The sequence below is a fragment of the Camarhynchus parvulus genome, chromosome Z (genome assembly GCF_901933205.1).
Source record: "Camarhynchus parvulus chromosome Z, STF_HiC, whole genome shotgun sequence".
NCBI lineage: Eukaryota > Metazoa > Chordata > Aves > Passeriformes > Thraupidae > Camarhynchus > Camarhynchus parvulus.
The window spans coordinates 53,784,755-53,809,420 of NC_044601.1; the positions used below are offsets into that span (position 1 = coordinate 53,784,755).

Genomic DNA, 24,666 nt, shown 5'->3' on the forward strand with positions numbered 1-24,666 from the left:
TAACATTAATTAACAGAAAACACCTGTAATATGCTAAATTAATTTCAATTGGTTGTAATTAATCATACTTAAAATTAGGAAATATATTGCAGCAACCTAAAATAAGGTAAGATAGCACTCTACATTAAAATGAGATTTAACTGGTGTCTAGAGAACTTCTTCTAATGGTGAAAGAGTTGAAAACCACATCAAACCCTGAGACAATTTTCCTTGCTAATGAGATATAATTTTTGCCCACTAAAAGAACATGAATTTACAACATTATGGAAACTATTCCCAAACTTTAATGAAATCTACAAATGAAATTTCTAATTTTCTGTCATTTTGTTTCAGGCCCTATAGTAATCTAAAAAAAAAAAAAAAAGATTTTTTGCATTTAGCATGTGGACCTACGTGCACAACACTGTAAGAAAACACTATTCAGTCTGACATTTAACCTAATACTTAAAGAAATAAAGATAAAATAATCATTTAGATACATTGTATGTATCAACATAAAAACACTTCTAAATGGCTGCTATATGAGATCTCAAAAAACCTCAGCAAATATGATATGAGCGTTTTCAACTTGATGACAACATATAATGACGTTAGAAATATGCATTCCATGTACAGTGTATTTACAATAACACTAAAGGAACTGAATAGCTGTATTTCAAACTAGTTTCACTTTAACTCAACTGGAAGCATTAACTCTCATAGCTAGACAGGGTAATGTACAACACTAACTTTGGATAATGTACATTTCAATATGGAAGATGGAAGCGTATTTCTTTTTGTAGGTCTGTCTTTGCATTGTAGTCTTTTCAGACATATGTATACATCACCCAAGGCCACAATAGGGAAACATGATACTTTCCAGGTGATATAAAAGCTGTGTTTAAATATATATATGTATATATGTATTTTAACATTAAAGAACAGTACATTTAGAAGTCATATAGGAAAATGTATGTCTACTGACTTGTTCAATCTTACCTACACAGTGACTCAGGATCTCTACAAATTTCCCGATCCCAAGTTATGCAACTAGACTAGCAAGATAATTGTATTTGTGAGAATAAAGTACTATTTTTTCCTTAATTTTTAAATCCAAGATTATACAGTTACTTCTTAAATTCAGCAAGAAGTTTATGAAGTAACTGATTGTTTTTTTACTCACTTGTAATTATTATTGCTACATCTATATACAAAACATAAGAGAAAAAAGCCCTAAAGAGCTGTTAAAGTGGTTTTTTTTCCAACAGCATGTTAAATTTCAGCTGTTTCAACTTGTACATATCATCACAAACGTACAATGTATTAATATAAATTCCAAAGATTTCTTAGGTAGTTTATATAGCTTCAGGGATACAAAAAAGATACATACAATGTGCACTGTCTGGTACATAGGATAGGAACATTTTTTTCCTGGAGATTCAAAAGTGATATGAAAACCAATGAAACGCATGCTTCTGCTGTGATGCATTCCCCCAAGAAGTTTTACAAAAATTATACTATTGAATAATGTAAACATAAGTGTCAGGTTGCATCTAGAGTAACAGACCACACATTATGGAAGAAGTTACAAGAAAAGATTGCCAACTTTCTGATCTGCTACTGATTAGCAGAAGAATGTTATGCATTTGTTTCCAGTTGTAATCTAACCTTCATGCATATTCAAAAGCTAGAGTGTATGTGCATAGTAACAATAATCTTCCATGATATATCTTTACATAATATCTTGGGTACCAATGAAGAAATTTTCAGGAAGCTGGCAAATTCTGTATAATTTCACTACACAGAAAATATACCTAAACTTCAAAAAGAACAAACTTATTAATTACAGCTCACACTGGTCTTCAACTAAAATATAACAATAATAAACAAGGTTGTCATCATTTTACATTGCTTAACACTTTGCCATATTCATTCACATACTTATGTTTTACTGATGTTCCACTTTTAAAAGTGTATAAAGGACTATTGCTTTGTAGTTCGCATTTATACGGCTTTCCTAGAAGAACACAGAATACCATACTGAATGCCTATTGTGCAGAAATAACCCTGAAGGCTATATCATAGTATTCAGTAGAAAACCCTTACCAATTTTTCATCAACTGTGATGAGTTGCGTGTCTCGAGTTTGGTTCTGCGCCAGCCGCCATGTGGAAGTGCTCAGTGACCTGCAGTGCAAGACTTGAAGTTAAAAAATGATTCATGCAATGAGAAAATAGAGGCAGACAAATCTTACATAAACAAGTTACTTTAACAATATCCGTCTTGTAAAAAAAATTGAAGAGGGAGAGATGAGGGCACAAAAATCCTTTTTCTCCCCAATTAGTTCTGTCTGCTGAGTTTTTGGCAGACTCCCACTTAGCAGTTCACAACAGGCTGCACTTTATGTCAGCCTACAGGCTCTCTGTCACAGAGAGACTGCCAGTGGCAAGGACTGTACTGCTCTATATGAATGTACAGTAGCTGGTTTGTCACGAACAGACAGAAAAATACAAGGCTGCTGCAAGCATTCTGGAACTCTGATCCTTAAACTGATGGTATCAGAAGAAAAAAATCCTAAATCTATTTGCAATGGTAAAGCTCCAATTCTACACTTCAATAACAGGACATTAACAAATTCAAAAAACCCCAAACCAATCCAAAAAAATGACTAAACAAACTCTAAGCAGATACTGCAAACATAGTTCTCAGGTTGTGAGTGGGCAAAACAACTATTTTGCTTAATTTCTAAATAATTTTGGGTCAGCTTATTCATTTCCAAGAAATACAATTTATCTTCTTGCATAATTGCTAAATCTGTAAGATACATACGGAAACAGAGAACACAATTCCACATCACTGAATTAACTAGATTTGCACTTAGCTTACATTATGTCACTAAAGACAGGATTAGGCCCCTTGAGTACAAATCATCTTTTGGCGAAATAATGCAACAGCAGGTGAAACAAGCCAAGAAATCTAATTCTCTGACCTCATGATAGAATACCAGGTTGGAAGAGAACCTCAAGGACCATCTGTTTCAACCTTTCTTGGCAAAAGCATGGTCTAGACAAGATGGCCCAATACCCAGTCCAGCTGAATCTTTGAATTATCCAGCTCTGAGGAACCCACCACTTCCCAGGAGAGATTGTTCCAACAGCTGACTGACTTAACTACACTGTGAAAAATTTTCCCCGTGTCTAACTAAAATCTCAACAGGAGTAACTTGTGCTATTAGCTTCTTTTGCATCACGTGACTCACTGTAAAAAGGAGTGTCCACCTTCTGTGTAACCACCTTTTAAAATACTGCAACATGGTAGTAAGTCTTCTCTGCTCAAGACTAAACCAATCCAGTTCTTTCAGCCTTTCCTCATGTGCCAGGCTTCCCTGTCCTTTGATGATCTTTGCGGCCTTTCTTCGGACCCCCTCCAGCCTGTCCATGTAGTATTGCAGGTATGGCCTGAGAACTGCTGAGAAAAGTGGGATCATAACTTCTTCATCTATGTTGGTTATGCATTTCTTGATGCAACCCAGCAATCTGTTTCCTCTCTTTGCTCAGAAGCATCTGTCCACACAGACTGAGACTGTTTTCCTCAGGACCCCCAGTCCCTTACCCTAAAGTTAGTCCCCAGCCGGGTAAATCCCAGACTATGCTGCAGTTCTGGAGTATGATTTCCCACGTTGAACAACAGCAACTTGCTCTTGATGAACTTCATAAGGATCTTGTTAGCCCACTTTTCCAGCCTGTTTAGGTCTTCCTGCAGGGTGAATTTCCTTTCCTAAGCGTCCACTTCCCCACTCAGTTTGGTATCACCAGCAAACTTTTATCAGGGTTTGCCAGGATCCCACCATGGATCACTTATGAAGAAATCAAACAGTGCTGGACCCAAAGCTGATCCCTGGGGACCCTACTTGTAACAGGTTGCTGATGTGAAAAGGAGCGAGGCACCACCACCCTCTGAGTGCTGCCTGTCAGCCAGTTCCCCACCCACTGCACGGACCACTTCACTAGACTGTGACACACCAGCTGTTCTGAGGGGAGGCTTTGACAAAGCATATCAAAACCCTCGCAGAAATCCAGGCAGACAACAGTGTGCTCCATATTTGATTAAGGCCATTTTAAAGAAATGAGGAACAAAAATGCTGGAATTCAGTTTTCTCTACAAAAACCTTCAGTAACTAAATAACTGCAACCAAGTTCAGTTAAGAAATATCTAATATAAATCAATACTTTCAACACAGATTAGATTCTACTAAATTATCTTCTCTCTGCCTTTAACAACTTCAAAACATCTCCAAAGCACAAAGTTTATAAACTCACCTAACTCTGTGGCATGGACAGACAGATCTATTCCTATTTAAAGTGACAAAATCTGTCAGGGAAGTTACATTGTTTCAGAACACAGAAGTTTTCCAGTGCAAGGAAGCCAAATTATTTCATAAAAACTCAAGGTAACTACTTTGTTAGCTCAAAATCTCTGTACCAGAATGCTTCTGGCTCAATACAGCCCGTATTTTTTAACCTGCACATGTAAAATAATACATCATAAAAACAGAATAGAGAGATACTGGAGCACTAGGAGAACAGGCTGTTACTTGGTCCTTATGCAAATACACACCAAGAGAGATTTTATCCTAAGAGCAGGCTGAACAGCAGCATTACACTTGTGTTCCAGACTTAAGTAGCTAAAGCCAGAAAATATTCAACCTTAAATAAGGAAAAAAACCATTGTAACAGGAAAATTAGTTTCTCCTCCACTACAGTAGCTTTACAATCAAAGTAATATTCTGCAGGTATTCCCGGAACTTCATGTGATACAGTGTTCACTACATTACTTAACATCTCTCCGAAGAAAGACACTGGATTATGCAATTTAATTATTTCGTTTTCTAAAGAAAACTCATCTAGACTATGAATCAAGAAGTTCTCTGAAGCTTGTTCTGAGGGAAGGTCTGATCAATATATAAAGATTCAGGTATGTAAAGGTTGTAAAATGCTGATCAGGATGATACTTTTTCTTGTAATATAAATTCAGTTATGAACAAAATCTAGCACAATTTAGTTTGAACATGGTTGAGAGCGGCTTGTTTTGTTTTAAACTGGAAAAGCATTAATCAGCTTTAAAAAGTACAAATGCCATGCCCTTGAAAATTATTTCCACTCAGCATTACATCATTAGACATTGTTCTTACTAACACCATGATAAAGAGCAGGGTAAAAACTCCACCAGATTAAAGGTGGGCAGAATCTCCTTCTGAGATGCCTCAACATTTTACACAGAGGGAGCTGGCTTTTAGCATGAGATGACTCTGTCAACTGGGATAACTTCCAAGGTATTGTACCTTATAGCTCTCCATGATATTTTGGCTATTCCTCAAAAGCATATGGGCAGCTTACTAACCTAAGTCAACTTCTCCTCTTCATCATTTCTCAAAGACATTTCTGTTGACTACACAATTCCAGAAAACACACAACTGTTACTGGAATTTACAATCTTGTACACTTCTTAAATGAGCTGCCTTCTGTCCATCCCTAGACTGCAATGAGTTGGACAGAACACACTTTCTCTAAGAACTTCCTAACTGAAGAGTGGTTGAAAAGTGGCTTTTGGACTATGAAAGTGAACCTCAAGTCAGTGGAGGAGAGACCTCCAGGTGAAAATACATAAAACACCAGTTGTGCTTTAAAGATGACAGGCTGATGATATTTCTATTTGTTTTATCTCTCACAGGAAAGTAATCTGAAGTGTGGAAAAAACAGCAACTCTGAAATGTCATGTGAACTGAAATACTGCTATTTGAAAGTTAATAGGAAGCGTAGCTTGATTCCCAGAATGCCTGTTCAATTTTCAGTAGGCTTCATTGCAAGTGTGTAGCTAATGTCAGGCACTCATCTGAGGACAGAACCAGGAAATGCACCTCTTTCACACACGGCTCTCTTCTCAAACTCCGACAATGGCAACTTCATAATATCTATTATACCTTCAAGTTAAATGAATTTGCAATCTAAATCACTTAACACTTGAGTTAAGCCTTTTATTTCATCCTCAACAGTACAGTAACTCTCACAAAACTATCTATTAATATTTGCCCACATCCACCTTGACTTCTAGGTAGTTTTTCTGATGGATAGTCTTGCAGAAGTCTAGAATACACATTTTGCACACAGAATCACACAATCACTGATGACTGGGTTGGAAGCGACCTTCAAGTTCATTGAGTACAACTCAGCCCTTACACCTCAACTGCAACTACAATTCCATTCTCACAAGATCCTACTGCTTTTTCCTATTACTAACCTCTGGAAAGGTAATCTGCTTTCTTCCTTTCTCTCTGTGCATAATATGGGTATACATTACCCCATTTGCTTCTTTTTGACTGCCTATGCTTTTTTTTTTCCCTTGTTGAAATATCCTGGGATGAACAGGAAGTTCTACTTCTACCCTGCTCCAAGTCTAATCAAATTCTGATTTAGAATTAGTGTACACAGAATACTAAGAATAATTACAAATAGACTGCTAAAATAATTCAGAATTTCAGAAACTATAGAGAAAGCTTTACATGTACCTAGCAACAATAAATCTTGCCATCTTATAGGCTCATTAATGACCTATTCAGAACACATACCAAATGAACTTCCTTCATGGTTACTATCTAATAAACCAAGTGTGACAAGGCTCCAAGCTGGCCAGAGCTCTGTTGTGAATATACCCAAAACGCTTTCCTTATAGTGAGCTTGTCAGTGATGAACAAACAGGCATTCAAATGTAAAAATCTAGGTTTATTGTAAAAGACTGCCTTTTAAAACAAAAACTCTTCAAAGTCACGTAAAACAAAAATTAAGGTTTACTAAAAAAGTCACCTCTCTCCTTTATGATTGTCCATATACTTTCCCACAGTATAGCAGCTCCTTTATCTTTTGAGTCCACCATTTAAATGTCATTTCATTTATATCGGCAAAAGGATTTTCTCCCTATCCTATGCCATTGTGTTGGGAATCTCAATTCCTCAATCTTGATCTATATGATCTTATAATACCATTATTTTACACTACTGTAAGTTAAGATTATCTGTAGTTTATGATAATTTCATTATACTAATTTCTACAGTTCATTTAAACTGTTACATTGTTTACCAAAATTTTGTCTTTACCACCTATCTGATTACTTCAGCATAGGCTTTGTTATATATATATATGCTACAAAACAATATCCTTTAATGATATTTCTGGGTCTCAGTGTTAGGAATTTTAAAAAGGTCAAAGTAACTTTTTCTTCCTCTGTGCACAGTTCTTTAGTGAGGCATTGTAGAACTAGACATTGCATCTAGAAATAATTATGGCTACCATTTGTTATTTTAGAGTCTCACAATAAATGTAAAATGTCTTTTACACTGTACAGAGAATACAGGAATAGATATTTGGCAAAGACTAAACTACATGGTCTTATTAAATACTTGTAACTCTTATATCAGCTCAGTAACACAGAATAAATTAATGAGGACTACCAGAAAAAATATGTCTTTGTAGAATTCAAAACTTTCTGTAGGTACCATGTGTTCGGAAGAAACAAATGCTGTGATCAACTAACCACGTCTTCCATGGTAAGTGTGTATTCTCCTTCCACCATCATCTGTAGTTACACCAAAGTCACAAATGGTTTCCACATCCCTGCTACACAAACGAAGGAATCCAGCAAGAAGCCCCTGAAGTTCTTCAGGCTACTGGAAAACTACAATATTCATAACAGTATCAGGTCTCTCAACCATCTTTTACCACTGTGGGATAAGGACATAGCAATTCCTTGCTGCAGGGAAGATTCTTAGGTCTTCACTTTCCCTTCTTAAGTTATAGGCCCCAGCTCTGCTGAAGCCATTAACTTTTGTTGAACAGAAGAAACCAAACAGTAAAAAAACAGTCAGCGGAGGTCTTTTGTGGTATCTGAATTAAGGCATCTGATTTGAACGTATTACTTGGTTATTCTGGGTGTATGTATTCAACTGCTAAAACTCAACAAATTTGACCACCGTAAATATCTGCTAAGTAACCTACGCTTAACCCCTACATAGTAAGAAGCTGCCATATTTACACGGCATGAATTTGCCTTCCACGGAGAGCAGTGTTCTGATTGGAATGTTACACAACATCCAGATGTGAAAACTTGTATCTACCTGACACAATTCAGCAGATGGGACTTAAAACCATTGCACAAAAATTTTCCTTAACCTCTTTATGCAACACATCTGACTGTTTGATCTATTAGCACCCCCTTTTGGTCAACTGTCGGAGATATGGTAAAAAAAACCCAGGTATCACCAAACAGGTAATCAGATCACAACGTATAGGTAAAACAAAGTCTTGAAGAAAGCCCCATGTATCACATGAGAAATAAAGACAGTCACCAAGAAATAAGTCTAAAGGATGTTTTAAGTATTTTGACACTGAAAGACCAGGGTGTCAGTGGATGTGAATATATGTATATGCAGAAGCCATGATGAACAATGCAACAGACTGAATATTCTTAATTTTTAGAAAACCAACCTTTTAAATATTATTGCATTTCTAATAATATAAGCTTCAGAATGTACGGCCACCATAAAAACATTAAATTCTGAACAAAAAGAACAAAAAGAAACACCACCAGCTAACAACTTCCACAGCACCCAACCTAGTCATACACTGTGATTAAACAGACTAAATACAAATCAGTATGAAGTTCTGGCACATAAAATACAGGAAATAATGATACAATGTTAAATACAATACAGATCACACTATTCAATATAATATATTTTATTTAGCCCCAACATAATGCATTTTTATAAAGACAGCTTGCAAAGTTAAACTTGTGACAGATTAATTTAAACACAGTGGGATAATGTTTCCTTGGTATTAAAGTCACTACTGTAGTTGAAGTGATAATGACTTAACAGAGTCAATGGTATTTTATTTTTACTCAGTTTCACTTACTAGTCTTACTACTTTCCAACATAAGTAAAATATGGAACATAGTGCCAAACACTGCCTATGGCAACATGTAGTTCTATTTTGTAGTATGAACTGCAGGATGAACTTTCGTGTTGGGAGGAAAACAAAGTTCCTCATTAATAAATATTTTCATACTTTGATGAAGTTGGCTGATCATACTTTTTCCTTTGCCTATAAAATGATGTTAAACAGAGTAAATTATGTTTCTAAATGGATGAATGCAGTATTAATTTATCTAAACTACTGAAATTTCTGTAGTAAGTTGCTGAAATTATATAAATTGAAATATAAATAAACAGACACTACTTTTACTTGCTAATAAGTTCATATGCAATAAATTATTTTTTTCTAGTAGCGTGTTTAGAAAACAGGGCAAGAACTGACTATGCTTTTCTGTCAGGCAAAACTTATGAAAAGAAGCAATGGTTATATAAGTGTACTAAATTAACATGGAAATAAGCGTTTGACTTGTGGTTTGGAACTTGGAAGCTAAATATTAAGTTAACCTGTCTTTACAAACACTAAACTACAGGCCTGTCAGTCTCACTTGAGTGCCTGGTAAAGTTTTGGAGAAGACCATTCTGAGAATTACTGAAAAACATCTGAAGGACAGTCACAGCCAGCACAGCTTCATGAAGGAACAGTTCTGCTTGTCAATTTCCTTTTATGACAAGGTAACACACCTACCTGCTCAAGAGAAGGCAGCTGATGTGATCTTTCTGGATTTCAGCAGAGCTTTCAATAGTGTCCCTCATAGGATCCTTCTGGACAAAATGTCCAGCTCACAGCTGGACAAACACATCATGGGATGGGTGAGAGCTGGCTCATGGGTGGGGCACAAAGGGTTACAGTGAGTGGGGTGGTGTCAGACTGGGGACCTGTCACTAGGAGGGTTCCACAGAACTTCATCTTAGGCCCCAAGACTTTCAACATCTTCATTAACAACCTGGATGCAGGACTGGAAGGGATACCAACCAAATTTGACAATGATACTAAATTGGGAGGAGCTGTTACAGGCAGAGAAGCTGCACAGAGGAATCTTGACAATCAGAAGGACTGACAATCACAAACCAGATTAAATTTAACATGGGCAAGTGCTGGATTCTGCACCTGGCATGGGGCAGCCCTGGATGTACAGACAGACAGGGGAATGAGCGGCTGCACAGCAGTGCCATGGAAAGGGCCCTGGGGCTCTGGTCCATGGCAAGCTGAACATGAGCCAGCAGTGCCCTGGCAGCCAGGAGGGCCAAGCGTGTCCTGGGGGCATCAGGGACAGCATCACCAGCCAGGCAAGGGAGGGGATTGTCCTGCTCTGCTCTGCTCTGGGGTAACCTCACCTCCAGTGCTGGCGGCACTTTTGGGTACCCCCATATAAGAAGGTCATAAAGCTATTAGAGAATGCCCACAGGAGGACCAAGGAGGTGTTGAAGGGTCTCGAAGGGAAGCTACATGAGAAGCAACTTGGTCTATTCAGCCTGAGGGAGAATGAAGAGAGACCACACTGCAGTCTGCAACTTCCTTGTGAGAGGACATAGAGGGCAGGCACTGATCTCTTCTCTATGGTGACAGTACTTGAGGGAACAACATGAAGCTGTGTCAGGGGACGTTTAGGTTGGATGTCAGGAAAAGGTTCCTCACACAGAGGAGTGCTGGGCACTGGAACAGGCTCCCCAGGGAAGTGGTCACAGCACCAAGCGAGACAGAGCTCAAGAGGTGTTTGGACAAGGCACTCAGGCATGTGGGTGTGACCCCTCCTGTACAGGGTCAGGAGCTGGACTCACTGATACTTGTGGATCCCTTCCAACACAGAATACTCTATAATTCTTTGAAATTAGCTACATTTTCAAGTAGTGAATATGTCATTACATAGAAAATAATAAAATTTTAGTTATTTTAGATTCTACTTTAATTATCCCACAGGTGAGCGAATGCTGTTGACCTACTATACTCAAACAAGTATCAGCTGAACCACTGACAATGTAAAGAAATGGTCCTTCCAGAACTACCACAGGACCAGAGCACTATATTCATCCCTGCAGCCTAGTGGATTCCTCAGGACACAAGTCAGTTCTGCGAAGACATGAATTACCCACCCACCAGTTTTCTTCATTTAATCAGATTTCTTGCAGTCAAGACATAATAAAGGAGGTTAGCTCTGACCTAGTACCATGCCTGCACTTTCCCTGACTCAAACAGAGCCCATCTGGGCAGCCAGCTAACTGAGGTGACATGACTGGATGCACAACAAAATCAGTCCTTCCGAAGGCTCCACATGAGGCAGACAGTATGTCCAGGCCAGCTCAGCCACTTCTCTGTCACTCCTGCAGAGCTGGTGTCTTTTGAGATTTTGAGTATAAGCATATGCATAATGCAAACAGCTTGAGCTGAGGAAAAGTTCAGCCAAAAATCCACAGAGCTAGCCTGAAGGTTCAAGTCAGCGCACTCGCAAGCAACAGCTGCACATCCTGAAACAGTTCTCTGCAAGTCTCAGGCTGGTATCAAAACATTTCTTGAAGTGCTTAGATACAAACTGAGTCATAACTTGCAACTAAACTTCTAAAAAATGTCATGTCAGTGCTCCTTGACCCTCACATGCACATGACTCAGAGCACACCAGTGGTCTCAGACAGATTACAGAAAACAGATTAGAAACACTTTTGAGAGAGGGGCTTAACATGTTAAGAACAAAATTACTCAAAATTATTTAAACATTTTTGTTGTAGAAATAAAAGAACTCATTTTGAAAGGAGACCAGGTATACTACACTTAGAGCAATATAATACATAATTTGTAAGATGTCCAACAGCTATCAGGTCACAGGAACTCTGAATTACTGCCACCCGTACAGTTGCTAATAAAGCATTTCATTACACACTACTCTCCAAACTGGAACACCTAATCTTAGGAATTAATCTCAGTTCACAATCTGAAAGCAGCAGGCTGCTGAGAACCAGAAACTTCTTATAGGCAAGTTAGTTGGAAGACATATAATACTAGAAATGTTGCACAGCCCATAACAACTATCAACTAAATTTACATTCTCCAGTTAGAAAGCCTAATAAAGTTAAAAAAAGAAGAGAGAAAAGTTGTGTAGGGTGTAAAGATAAAATACCCAGGTGACACATTTGCTTTGTTTGTGCTTTCTAAATGTCAAACTCCCCACACACACATTCAGGCATTCATAGGACTTGACAAAACTAAAAACTGTGCTCTCTTTATAAAAAGTCAAAGGGTTTCATTTCAAAACTGTGAGGAATGAAACTAATGTCCCACATCCCACCTCTGTCTTATTTTGTGCTTTCTGAAAAAGAGCCTTTGAATCATGTTAACATTAAACAGAAAAACAGAGTAAAGATTCCTCTGTGTTTGCAAACTGGTTTATGGCACAGCATGGTCCTGTATTTCACCCCTAACCACTCCTATTGATTTAGCCCTTCAATGTGACTGCATTTACTAGCTAAATTAATTCTTATTCTAATAATCCAAGGCCTGTAAAACACAGCATATATATCGATATATATATCTACCTGTGTGTATATATATATATATATATATATATATATATGGCAACTTCTTTTGTATTTATTGCTCTCAAACACTTGAACTGTAAACGACAACACAAAAAGAAATTCTTTAAAGTGTTCCTGGAAAACTATATCTTGGTTTATAATGGTTCGTGAAAGTCAAATAAGCTATTGGCAAGTAATCCTTAGCTGTTGGGCAGCTATGAAAAACTGTATTTAAGAGCTATATATTAGCGTTTGTAGTACAAGCCAGCTAGAGAAAGCCAAATGCTTTACCAATGGAACATGACATACAGGTTTCTTTTCAAAACTGTATGCTCTTAGGAGTTGTTCTAGAGGAGAATAGGATAATCTAGGTAATATTATTCTGCATGATTTAATTTCACACTCGCTTTGTGAACTTCGCCTTGTCTCAGCTACCTTTCTCTTCAATTTCCTTTCTGACACTAAGCCTTTGTCCTCAATTCCCCCTTTGAACTGTTGCCATTCCTCAGTTATCATGTACCTTAGCTACACTCCATGTCACACACCTTAGTCACACCACTTGATCTGTCAGCCCACATGATTCTTATACAGCTCTGAGGAAAAAAATCTCCATGATACTTCAAAAATTTTTTGACTACTGAGTTATACTCAGAGAAGATACACCAATGGTGCCACCTTATATGCAAGAACATACTCTGAGTTTTCAAGCGCTCTAACATCAACTGTCTGAAGACAAACTCTCCCAGACCACCCATCAGGACACTAAAGGCACTAGCAGGTCTTAATGGCCATGACCAGCCTCATGCAGGGCCTCCATGAACATCTCCTGCCTGTGGCCCTGGAGTTCCATTTAGAAGCTCAACTTTGGGTCTTCAGCCCTTGTTGAAGTGGCATCATTAGGTGCACCCACCTCCAGCCCTGGTTCTGACTCTTGCCCTGGTCAGTAAGGGCACTATCCCTGCTGGGGTCACCCTCACTTTCCAGCTTGCCTTACCTTCTGGAGTAAACAGCCTTTGATGCTCCTTGACACTTTGCTTGTCATTAATTCCTATCAAATAAAATACAATACTGTTTTTTTCCAGTCCATGCAATTAATCTGCACTTGGTTTACAGCCTAACATTGCAATCAAACCAAAAGATTTAATCTTATGTAGTCTCTCTGTAAGGACTGATTTTAAATCTTACCTTGTTTTAAAAGGATACTAACCACACAAGCTTTTAGTTGTGGGTACTGCCTTCTACAATATACATCTGAGATGAAAACAAACAGCTGGCTGCAATGTAAGCAACCTATGCGTCTCCCACAGGAGTTTTGAAAAAAAAATTATCACATCAAAACTTTAACTCCTATTCTACACACAAGTGCAAGCAACAATGGCACTAGCTAGGAAAAAAAAACTCCCTTCCTTTCTTTTGCATACTGCATCAGCATGTGCAATCTTGGAACAATAATTCTTTAAACTGATGGACAAATTATTATGCACTTCAAGAGAAATATAATGAAACTACCAAGCTACATAAATGAAGTCTACATTCAAAGAAAGCTTGAATGCTCTGTTTTTCCATAATTATCTGATTTAATTTTATTTCCATCTGTCATTATTTATTAAGGTAAACACACTTCAGAAGCATTTTTGAGAACTCACCTTTGAGAATAAAAATAACCTCATCAGCTACCCTATTTGTGTGTTCACTTGTGCACCAATCCTCATAGACTTATTCCCTCCTCCTCCACTAGAACTATTCTTTCTTACTTTTCATATTCTTACTATCTAATCAGCTGTTAGCTCTCTCTAAAAGGAGACTGCAAGTATTGATATTACTCATGCTTTTATAAAGCCTTAAGGCAACACTGGTGCTTTCAAAGCAAACCTCATTCTTAAATTTCAGTTCAGATAATATGCAGATTTGTTTCTTTCTCTGGTAGGCATGAACACTGGCGTATGAAAATATACCACTCTTGCAGAATTTTTCTTCCAATAACTTACCACAGCAGACACAAATACTCCTTGAATACGTGACAGAACGGTCAAAGCTACTGCATGAAGAGCTTTCTGCCTTTTTCCTTAATTTAAAATACAGCAGAAAGATGATACATTGTAACTTCTGAGAATGCAATATCCATAAAAATCTTACCTTAAAACTACTGAAATCTATAAAAAAATATGAAAAACTCAACAGCTCTCATCTGCAACAAAAGTTTAGTTTGGACTTCAATATAAACAGCATCACTAACACTTAGCGGATTACTTCATCAACATTTAGCAGAAGATTACTTCAATAGACTGATCACAAATGACAATGCCAGAGGTGTTCACATATAAAATAAACATTCATAAAAGGTCTAAAAATATTTGTGTCAAATACATAAAGTCTGACTTTAAAAAAAGGAACAGGACTTGTTTATGAACTCTTTCATGTTAAGACCCCAGTAATAAGCAGCTGCAAGAATTGTTTGCCCACACACATTCTGGAGCTGCCTACAGACTCTCTTGTTGAGTCAAAAGTTACTTTACTTCTTCAACATCCGTCATGTGTCAAAGGAAGACTTAGACAGAAACTACTGCAGCCAGAAAGAGCTGAGTAAATAGTACCTAAACATACTATTACACTGCCAGGACAGAACAACTGCCCTTTGAAACTCAGACAGAAATAACATCATTAATTTCTCAGGAAATATGAAAACACACATTATAAAGAAGATAATGTGAACTCTTCAGCTTACCTCCTGCTAGTTTAGAGATTTCTTTTTTTAGAAACAAAAAAGGATGCAATCTTAAGATACTTCAGAGGTATATTTTTTAACACGGTCAGAATCAAATGCTTACAAAAGAAATTTTAAAACGTAGCAAAATCCACTGTACTATCATAAGAATGAAAACCTACACATGGGTAAAACATATAAAACATTTAGCTATCAAGGATCATACAAATTTACTGAAATTATTAGTATAAAATAGGAGTTGTTAAACTTGGGTTTTTTTTAAAACTAGTTGCGAGCAGGTTCATGCTTCTCTGCTAACTATAAAACTCTCAGCATTTCAGTCTCTTAAAGCAGTCAATTTCATCTAAGATGGACAATAATAAGGTCAATTGAATCAAAATGCTCAAACCTATAGTAAGGCAAAATCAAGGCAGTTTTTAAAATCCAAATAGCAGTGGTTTTCCACTGTGAGTTGAATCTGTTGAACATGTTACATTAAGCCTACATCAATAAAGCAAATTTTATTATTTTGGTAACACAGATTTGAAACCCTGTCCATTGACAGTTGGCATAGTTATTCCCTTTCCCCATGTATCCATCTGGTATTTTATAATCTTACTACTGACTAATTTATTTGACAAAAAATGTGGTTCAACTTAGCGCAACAAGTTCTACAATTACATTTCTCAGACTTTGTGATATCAAATATTTGGTATTGGGATATACCAATATGAAAGTCTTTTCTGTAAGAATGTTTGAGGGATTTTCTTGAAAACAAAGGGTCATTTTTCAAATGCAGTGTTAGATTCTATTTTAAATTGTCTAGTCCCTGAAGGAAAGTATTATGTCCTTCTGTTTTAAGATACTATTGCCAAAAAATTTCACCTCGACCCTCCACAGCTTTTTTGAGGGTTTGCTTGTTTGTTGTTTTGGTGCAGTTTTGAGGTTTTAATTCTATCTCCACTCCACTTCAAATCTTCTAAGTAGAGAGAAGAATACTAGGTTCTCAAATCAGTAAATTTTTGAAAAAAGTTATTATCACATGTAAAAACACTTTTCGAAAAGTATGCCAGACTTTATGTAAGCAAGCTACAGTTCTGATCCCACAATGGTTAGTTGCCACAAAACTGGTTAGAAGAGCATTCAGTTGTTTTATTGGAGAAGCAAATACATTGCTTATTTACTAGTTAACTTTCAACAAAATATACCTTACACATCTGTCTGCTTGTCTCTGTTTAACCCTTACTTTCTGAAAAATGTTATTCCTCCCCTCTGGGTTTCCAATTCCAAAACTGAAGGAACTGAATGTAATTAAAATAAGTCACCCAAGTCATATGATCAGTAAGAAAGAACAATCTACAAAGCCTTATCAGAAACATTTTGCTGTCATGATGCAAGTTCTACTTACTTCTCCCTAAGTACATTAGAAAAACAGCCATTTCCAGAACAACACATCTCCTCCTTGCCTCCTTCTCAAACTTTGCCTCTCCCAAACTTTTTTTTCCTATCTGCTCCTCTTACTTGCACATCTTCCTAACCATCCTCTTCCTTCTCTAGACAAATACTGAACATATGCAAACTTTCACAAACATTACAGGAACCCCATACACTTTAAGAACTCAAATGAGATGAATGTGAGCTCACCACTAAACTACACAATACATGGTATTTTTCACTTTTTCACTGTGATGGAATTGTTCAAATTGACAGCACCATTCTACTGCTCCCATGCTTCATTAAATCCAACATCTTCATTACTCCATGGGGGCCTTCAAAAGCTTACTCTTTCCACTCCAAAAGAAATTAGGAGCACTCCTACATTCTAGTTCCAATAAAGCCAAACAGAGAAGGCAAAAGCAGGAAATCTAAGACACCATTCTGGTTCACCATAGACACTTTGATATTTTAATAATGGTGCATACTCATGAACACAACAGATGTGAGTAAATTATCCTGTTGCAACTACTCAAGTACTGATGGATTAGCAGCTCTGAGATACTACATAAAATACTGCAAAGGGACTGAAGTCATCCTCCTTATCAGAAATTTCCCCCTCTCTTCATCAAAGCAAGCAAAATGGTTGTGGAAAGAGGGCTGTCCTTCACAAGAGCCAGACACAAGCCATTGTCAAAGGATCTGTGACTATAAGAAATAACCACTGATATTGCTTTCTGTCACAGTGAACAGGCAAGACTCGGCTCCTAGACCCTCTCTTAACCACACAATCACTATTTGAACAGTGTGGACAAGAGTCAAAATGAGTTGTTTTTAAAGGAATTATGCACTTCAGACATATGAAATACCTACTCCCAAACTACAGCTTCAGGGTGTCTGCAAGACCAGACAACACTCACTGATGTGTTGGAGTTTTGTTTTTAAACCCATGCTCATTAAGTGTAGGAACTGTAGTGGATTTCATTTTTTTCTCCCATTGTCTATGACTATTTGTCTCTCCATATCTTTCACCTTGAGTCTTCTCCAATGGTCCATGTCATTACCATCTCACAAGCAGAAAAAAAAACTGCTGGAATTTGATTCTAGATTTCAGTTTACTCCAGTGCTGTTAAGTGTCTCAGTAAGATACTGAGACTCACTGTACTTGCTCTGATACACATTACAACCAAAATACATACTAAAGATAAAATTATAAAATTCTAGCCAAATACATATTTTAAAAGCCAAATACATCTTTTTTTCCTGGCGAATAACCAAAATGAAACTATCTATAAACATCTCTTATACAGCTAAGGCAAGACTGCAAAAAGACTGTTTTTTCTCCTGGTCTTTAAATTTTATTCCAGGTTCTCTATGTTGATCATATCAGTCACTGGAAGTAATTTTAACAAAGAAAAATGATACAGAACTATGTTTTTTATTAATGAAAACCAAAGCTTCTGATGTGTCAGAGCCTGACAACACCACACATACTTTTATATATTCTGTCATATAAAGGAAGCAGCAGACATGTATTACAGATGGATGAAATAATAAATAATACAACTTCTGCAACATGCTGCCTATTCCAGACTTGACAAAAACTTCACACTGGCTAGCACTAACACTGGTGAAATAGTGTTTCTATTAGCCAGTCAGGGCTTTGTTCAACTGTAAACAGCTCTCTGCTGGTCTCTACACACTTAGCTCTGTAAAGTCTGCTAAGCCATATTTTAACATGTGCTTTGGTATTGACAAGCAAGAAAAATGCCAATGTTATTTCATTAAAGAAGAAGAACCAAACAATAACACGAATTATCTTGCAGAATTATTTTTTTTTAAGTTAGTAAGCATTTTCTCTATTTTTCATGGAAGGACAGGATATAAAATTAAGATTTTTTCTGGTTTAGAAGTCCTTTATTTTGCCACAAAAATGGCTTGTTCCCCATTTTCCGGAGGGGGAAGTCTGCTTATAACGACAGTAACTGAAAACTGAGATATAAACGGCATTCCAGATTTCCTCAATTTTTTGAAAATTATTGAATAACAGGCTTCGTACTACACAGGTGTCCATAATTCTTCACTTTCATAACCTCAGATATCCATTTATGATTGCGTCAGAGACAGAAGAGAGGTCTAAGGCCTGCCATATTTGTCTGCTGTGCTACAGGAAGACAGGATAATGTAAAAGATGTCATGATTAGTTGGTAAGACTAACCTTCAGTAATGAAACTATGTATCAGTCACCTGGTAGGATTCATCCTGCGCAAGGGGAGTAACACACAATAAAACCGTTGTTGGCATGCAGGTGTGATCATGGGCTGTTATGATCTCATCTCATGCGCTGGCCCTGCATGAGATGATGCTGGAACTGGCCACTCCTGAGGAGGTGATACAAGGGGTGGTTCTGGGGTGGACGGAGAGGAGGACATAATGCATGCAGTTTTCATCCAGGGGATGTCCTGAAGGTGCAGAGTCTACTTGCCCCTCCTGCCTGAGCGCCATGCTCCATCTCCTTCTACTACTCGGTAGCTTGTCAAATATTCAGGGGTTGGTATGTATTTATGCAAAAGTGACTAACAAAATTGACTTGCTTTGCAATTCCTACTGTGTCCTGAGTTTTTTGTACATGGGCATCCTCCTGAACCCATAACAATGATGAACCAGCAAGATATTTGCTGTCATACTCAGAGTCTTTACAACAGCATTACAAGAGGAAGGTAACACATTTTGAAAAACTACTAAAAAGCAACATGAAAAATTCATTATCCTGAAATGCAGAGAGCATGTGGCCATACTACACCTACACACAAAACATTCTTCTACAGCAACAGAAATTAATTCTGACTCAAATATATTGTGACAGAAAGGGCTTCTCAGAAACACTCTTTGAAGCATCTTGGAAACAAATATCTGATTCCCAATTCAGCAGGAATTTGTTTGATGCTTTCTTTTCCAGCTTCAACTGTCCATATTTCGAATGGAAGGAAATGCTGCAATCTTTTAGGTCAAACTAGTGAGAGCACGTTCAACATAATTTCAAGCCTCCTGAAAACTTCACAGATCGTACAGTACGAAAGGTTAAAATAGTTTTTAAGCAAAGGAGATACTTTTACTTTCTCAATCATCTAGGGACTCTGTAACCACTGCTTAAGTGATTTAAAACAAGCACTCAGGACTTCATAAAGATATGAGGAATGTTGCTGCATGTTCTCTTAATTTCAGACTGAACACTTATGTCCATATTGTGGAAAAAGCCAGTACCAGTTTAGAATCATTGGGCAGCTTGGGCATGCATACATTAAAATGCCTAAGTATGTCCCAATAAAAGCAGTATTTGTGCTAGATGATGTCATAAAATTTCTAAGAACCAAATATCACTAACAGAAATCAGAACAGAATCTCTCTTGTAACTCCTGGGAATGACCACATTATTATTTAATTGAACTTCTGAAAACTGGAGCAGTTTATGAAGTTTCACATGCAAAAATCTACATAAAAATGCACTGCAAACAAAGATACATCTTGAATGCTTAAAATTCAATCCTACAGTCCAAACAATAAGCTATATTACTTTCACAACCTAATTTAAGCAAGTAACATGAAACTTGCACTAAGTTTTACCAAACAGCCAAACTTCACTCTGAATCTAAGTAAACAAAAGTGTAGGCTGGAGTGATATAAGAGTCATTCAAATGCCCTCACAGTTGACAGTTCCAGAATCTTCTTTGGTCATCTCCTAAGAACACCAGTAATTTTTATTGTTAGTAACTGTAACACCTGTATTTACTTAAAGATACACATCTAGCATACTGGTTATAACACATTCTTTCCACAGTTTGACAATTACAGAGATTACTCCACAAAAAATTAGACAGACAAATACTTTCAAACAAAGAGACTACTTGTACCAAATTGCATCTGTCAAAATACTTTTCTGAAAGGAAACCAGTACTGCAGGATCTGTATATCCAATCGCAAGATATGCGGCAAACTACTGGCTTCTCCAAGAAGTAGTCTTCTGGATAGCTGCTGATCACCTCAGCTGGAAAACACGTTTCAGTGGTCTTTGGCAAATGTTCAGCTCTGTGAGGTCAGGAGATGTGAGACATTAAAGCTAAAAATGGGACTTGTACAATGGCAAATTTTGAGGCATCTATCTGTATACATAAATTTATTCAGGTTTCTGATGAAATACAAAGAGTTACATGCTCTGCATGAAAGATTATATGGTATGTATCAAAGGAAGACAAACAGTTGCATACAAGAAGCAATACAAAGTAAAAGAGATACACTTTCTCCTGTCTACTTCTATCTGATTTATCAACTCACAATGAGCCCTAAGAAGACATTTTGAATTAAAAACACAGAACCCTAAACGCTTTTCTGTAATTATGTATGTTGATTCTCACTCCCAAGTAGGGAGACTACACAGGCTCGTTAAGAATAAAATTTCATAGAAATATTTTTCATATAAAGATATTTTTATATAAAACAGTAATTGAGAAAAGAAAAGATTAAAGTTTCAGTGCCTACCTAACCAGGGAATAATTACTTTGCAAAACTTATGCAATAAATGACAGTCCTAAGCATTCCCTCATACTGCCAAAACAATCTTATTCTGAAGTGTCTTTTCCTTATTCCATGGAAAATTTCTCATTCTAACAACAAGGATTACAAAGCTGTGTACAAAACTTCAGGAGAAACTCATAATGCCCTCCCTCTTCTTCAAGAAACCTGCCCACCTATGACCAGGTCACTGTCCTACAGAATGTGAAGCATAAGTTTCAGTCCCACTCAGGCCACTCTCCTCAATATCCCCCTTACTGAAAACGCTAAGGGACACTAATTTTTCCTCACTCTCTGTGGCAAGCAAGGAATCTAATGCGGTGTTTCAAAGAAGAAATACCAACTGAAGCGTACCTACCTCGTATTTCCATGCTTCTCATACCCAGCCCTGCTACATCCTACTATTTTTTTTTTCTGAAATAATTGCTTGAAATGTAGCATGGTAAGACTTTAAAACAAACAAAATTATTTTTAGCCTGAATTACTTAACTGATGCAATTCACAACATGGGGCAGGCAATAGTTCTGTCAACACCAGGGGAGCAGAAGGGCAGAAGGAAACAGCTGAACATGAACAGTAAGTTTCTGGATTAGTGTAGAGGAACTCCTAAATTCATACCCACAGATTTCAAAGCATTTTTAAGAGACTGACAATTAACCTTCAACACCATAAAATAGATGCCATTTTAGGAGGGAGAAGGCAGCAGTAGCCAATGGCAAAGTCAGAGGATAAAAACATGCAAAAACAGTAGAGCTATAGTTCTTTCTCTGCATGTATATATAGTTTTCTCTGTGTGTTTCTATAGGCATACACATATATTTATATACAGATATTTAAAAACCCCAAAGGATTAAAAAAAAAAGTTACTAGAGCAAAGCTGTATCTGTTAATATCAAAAGATTTAAGAAGCACAAAAAAGCAAAATCTTCAAAACATAACTAAAGGCAGTCAGCTACATTATTTCTCCTGACTAGACTGACACAAGCCTTGGGCCTGCGAGATGCACAAAAGTGATAACATGTACGCATCTTCAACTCGTGGCTGGGTCATGTACTGGACTTCTAACACAGGTCTCTGCATTAAAGAAATAACAAAGTGCTACCTAAGATTATAAAGCCATTTCCAATATTATTTTTAGGAAATCGGCGAAAAAACAGATATATTCATCCTCTGAAAAAGGTGACGTTGTTTCGAAAAAGGGATGGAGAGGAAATGCAGCACGATAGAAAACAATATAGTGGGGTGCAAATCTATGGGAATACTGCTGGTAAGGTGACGCTCCCCGGCAGCGAGGCCGTGACGAGCAGAACCCGACCTCCGGGCACCGCAAGGACATCGGGCGGGCGGTCACCGCGAGGCAGACGGCAAGGACGGGCAAGGGCACGCACTGACCGACCGGAACAAGCAAGGACACGCACGGACACACAAGGACGGGCACGGACACGCACGGACTGACACGGAGGAAGCCTCGGCCCCGCGCCTGCTGCCAGCCTAGCGGCCCCCCACCCGCGTCGGGGCCTACGCGGCCCCCCCGACCCAGCTCCCGGGACGGCCGCGGCGGAGGCTCAGGCCCGGGACGGCCTCCTCGGGCCCCCGCGGGCGCCGGGGTGCGGCGGTGCCCCCCGGGCGGCCGGCGGGGAGCCGGCGGTGCCGTTACCTGGGCGGCGGCGGGCGGACCGCGGCCGCTCCGCTCCTGGCGACGAGGCCCCTCAGCGCCGCTGACATTGAGAGAGACGCCGCCATGATGCTCAACGCAGCCGCTGGGAGACGGCGGCGCCGCAGGGCCAAACCTCCTCCGCTCGGACAGGAAACGCGAAGGCGAGGGCGGAACGAGGCGGTGGGAAGAGGCGGTGGGAAGAGGCGGTGGGAAGGGCGGGTAGGGAACCGGGCTGGGATAGGGAGCGGCGGGGAGGCAGCTCGGCAGAGGTCGGAGAGAAAGGCACTGCTGGCTTGAAGGGAACGGGGCTGTGATAGGGAGCGGTGGGGAGAAAGCTCAGCAGAGGCAGGAGAGAAAGGCACTGCTGGCTTGGAGGGAAGGCAGAACTGATGTCCGGAGCTCCGTGAAGGAGACACTCAGGTGTTTGGGGTGCAGACGCTCCTTTTCCCCAGCTACATGTTTGGCCCAGAAATATTTTCTGGCAGCGTTGGTTGTGACACCATCTTCTTTATGGGCAGAAGCTGAAAGACACGAAATTTAGGTTCTCTGTTAGAAGGAAATTCTTTACTGTGAGGGTGGCGAGACACTGGAACAGGTTGCCCAGGGAGATTGTGGACTCCCTAATCCTTGCAGTGTTCAAAGCCAAGTTGGATATAAAGCCTTCAGAAAACTGGACTGTGGAACCAGAGGTGTGTCCCTGCCCCATGGGAGGGGCATTGGGACTTGATGATCTTTAAGATCTGTTCCAACCCTTAACTTGCAGATTCTGTGACTCTCGATGGCAGGACGAGCCCCAGGGAGGGCAGGTGTCTGGGCTGGCTGGTTGCCTGGGGCCCTCCATCCTGGGCAGAGAAGCTGTGGGATCAGGTAATTTTGGCCGCATTCTTTCCCATTATATTTTGCCAACAAAGTGGTGCACTCTGTACAAAGACATGAAAGTGTTGCTACATCTTCTTGCACCTGCTAAAAGCATAGTTCTTAGTTTTGCTGTCTGAAATGGATTCATGTTCTTAATTCTCAGAGATAAGGAAGCCTCTAACATACTGTGGCACTTCCAGGGGTTCTGTTGTGTTTTTAAACCAATTCCAGCCTTACCTCCTAAATCAAAGCAAGGAAGACTGACACGACTGCTGGTCTCTTGAAGTAGAGTCATATTTATAATGCATTAACTGTAAACTGGAAGTAAATAGCAGTACTCATGCCCTACAATAATGAGGGTTCTGTGTACAAGGCTGAAGAAGACAGATGGCTATAAATCAGAAGTCAAGTATGATTCTGTTCAGTGCCAAAAGCTCAAATGACATAAATTTTCCAAAAACACATGGTGCAGAAGCAGTGTTAGAGGACGATCTGCAACATTGTGAAGAACTGAAAAGTTTCTGGTTCTGATGGTGCAAATAGATGGTCTTAGTGAAATTACTCTAACTATTTTTATATTAAAAATCTGATGACCTTTTTTTAAAAAAAAACTTAAATGAAGTTTCAGCTTTAATTTTACTTTAAAAAGAGAAAATATTTAGAATATTTAAAAAAAGAGCTAATAAATTTGTACAGGAGGGGATGGTTGTTTTGACTAATTGTTTCTGCTTTGCTCCAGCCTTGTACTTGATTTTGACAGCAGAGTTTGACAGGGTCAGATACAAAAATTCTGCACAAGTGAGTAAATTCAACCTTTTCTTGCCCTAAATGAAGGAAGACTGAAAAATAGTTCGAATGAAAAGCTAAACAAACTTTCAGCAAATGTCTTCTGCAGTATCAAATCAACAGAACATTAATTTTCAGAGCAACACCCATACACTACATAGTTCTAATGAAATGTCAGACCTAGAGC

The 24,666-nt window shown here is 38.5% G+C and overlaps 1 protein-coding gene across 1 annotated transcript in view; it reads right to left on the reverse strand.

Moving 5' to 3' along the window:
- NDUFS4 (NADH:ubiquinone oxidoreductase subunit S4) overlaps positions 1–22,977 on the reverse strand; it is a 47,750-nt gene extending 24,773 nt beyond the window's left edge. The window contains exons 1-2 of the mRNA XM_030968282.1: positions 22,836–22,977; positions 2,086–2,164 (exon numbers count right to left, since the gene is read on the reverse strand). Coding sequence (XP_030824142.1) covers positions 2,086–2,164; positions 22,836–22,921 — 165 coding nt within the window. The 5' untranslated portion in view covers positions 22,922–22,977. The remainder of the gene's footprint in view (positions 1–2,085; positions 2,165–22,835) is intronic.
- Between the last annotated feature and the right edge of the window lie 1,689 nt (positions 22,978–24,666).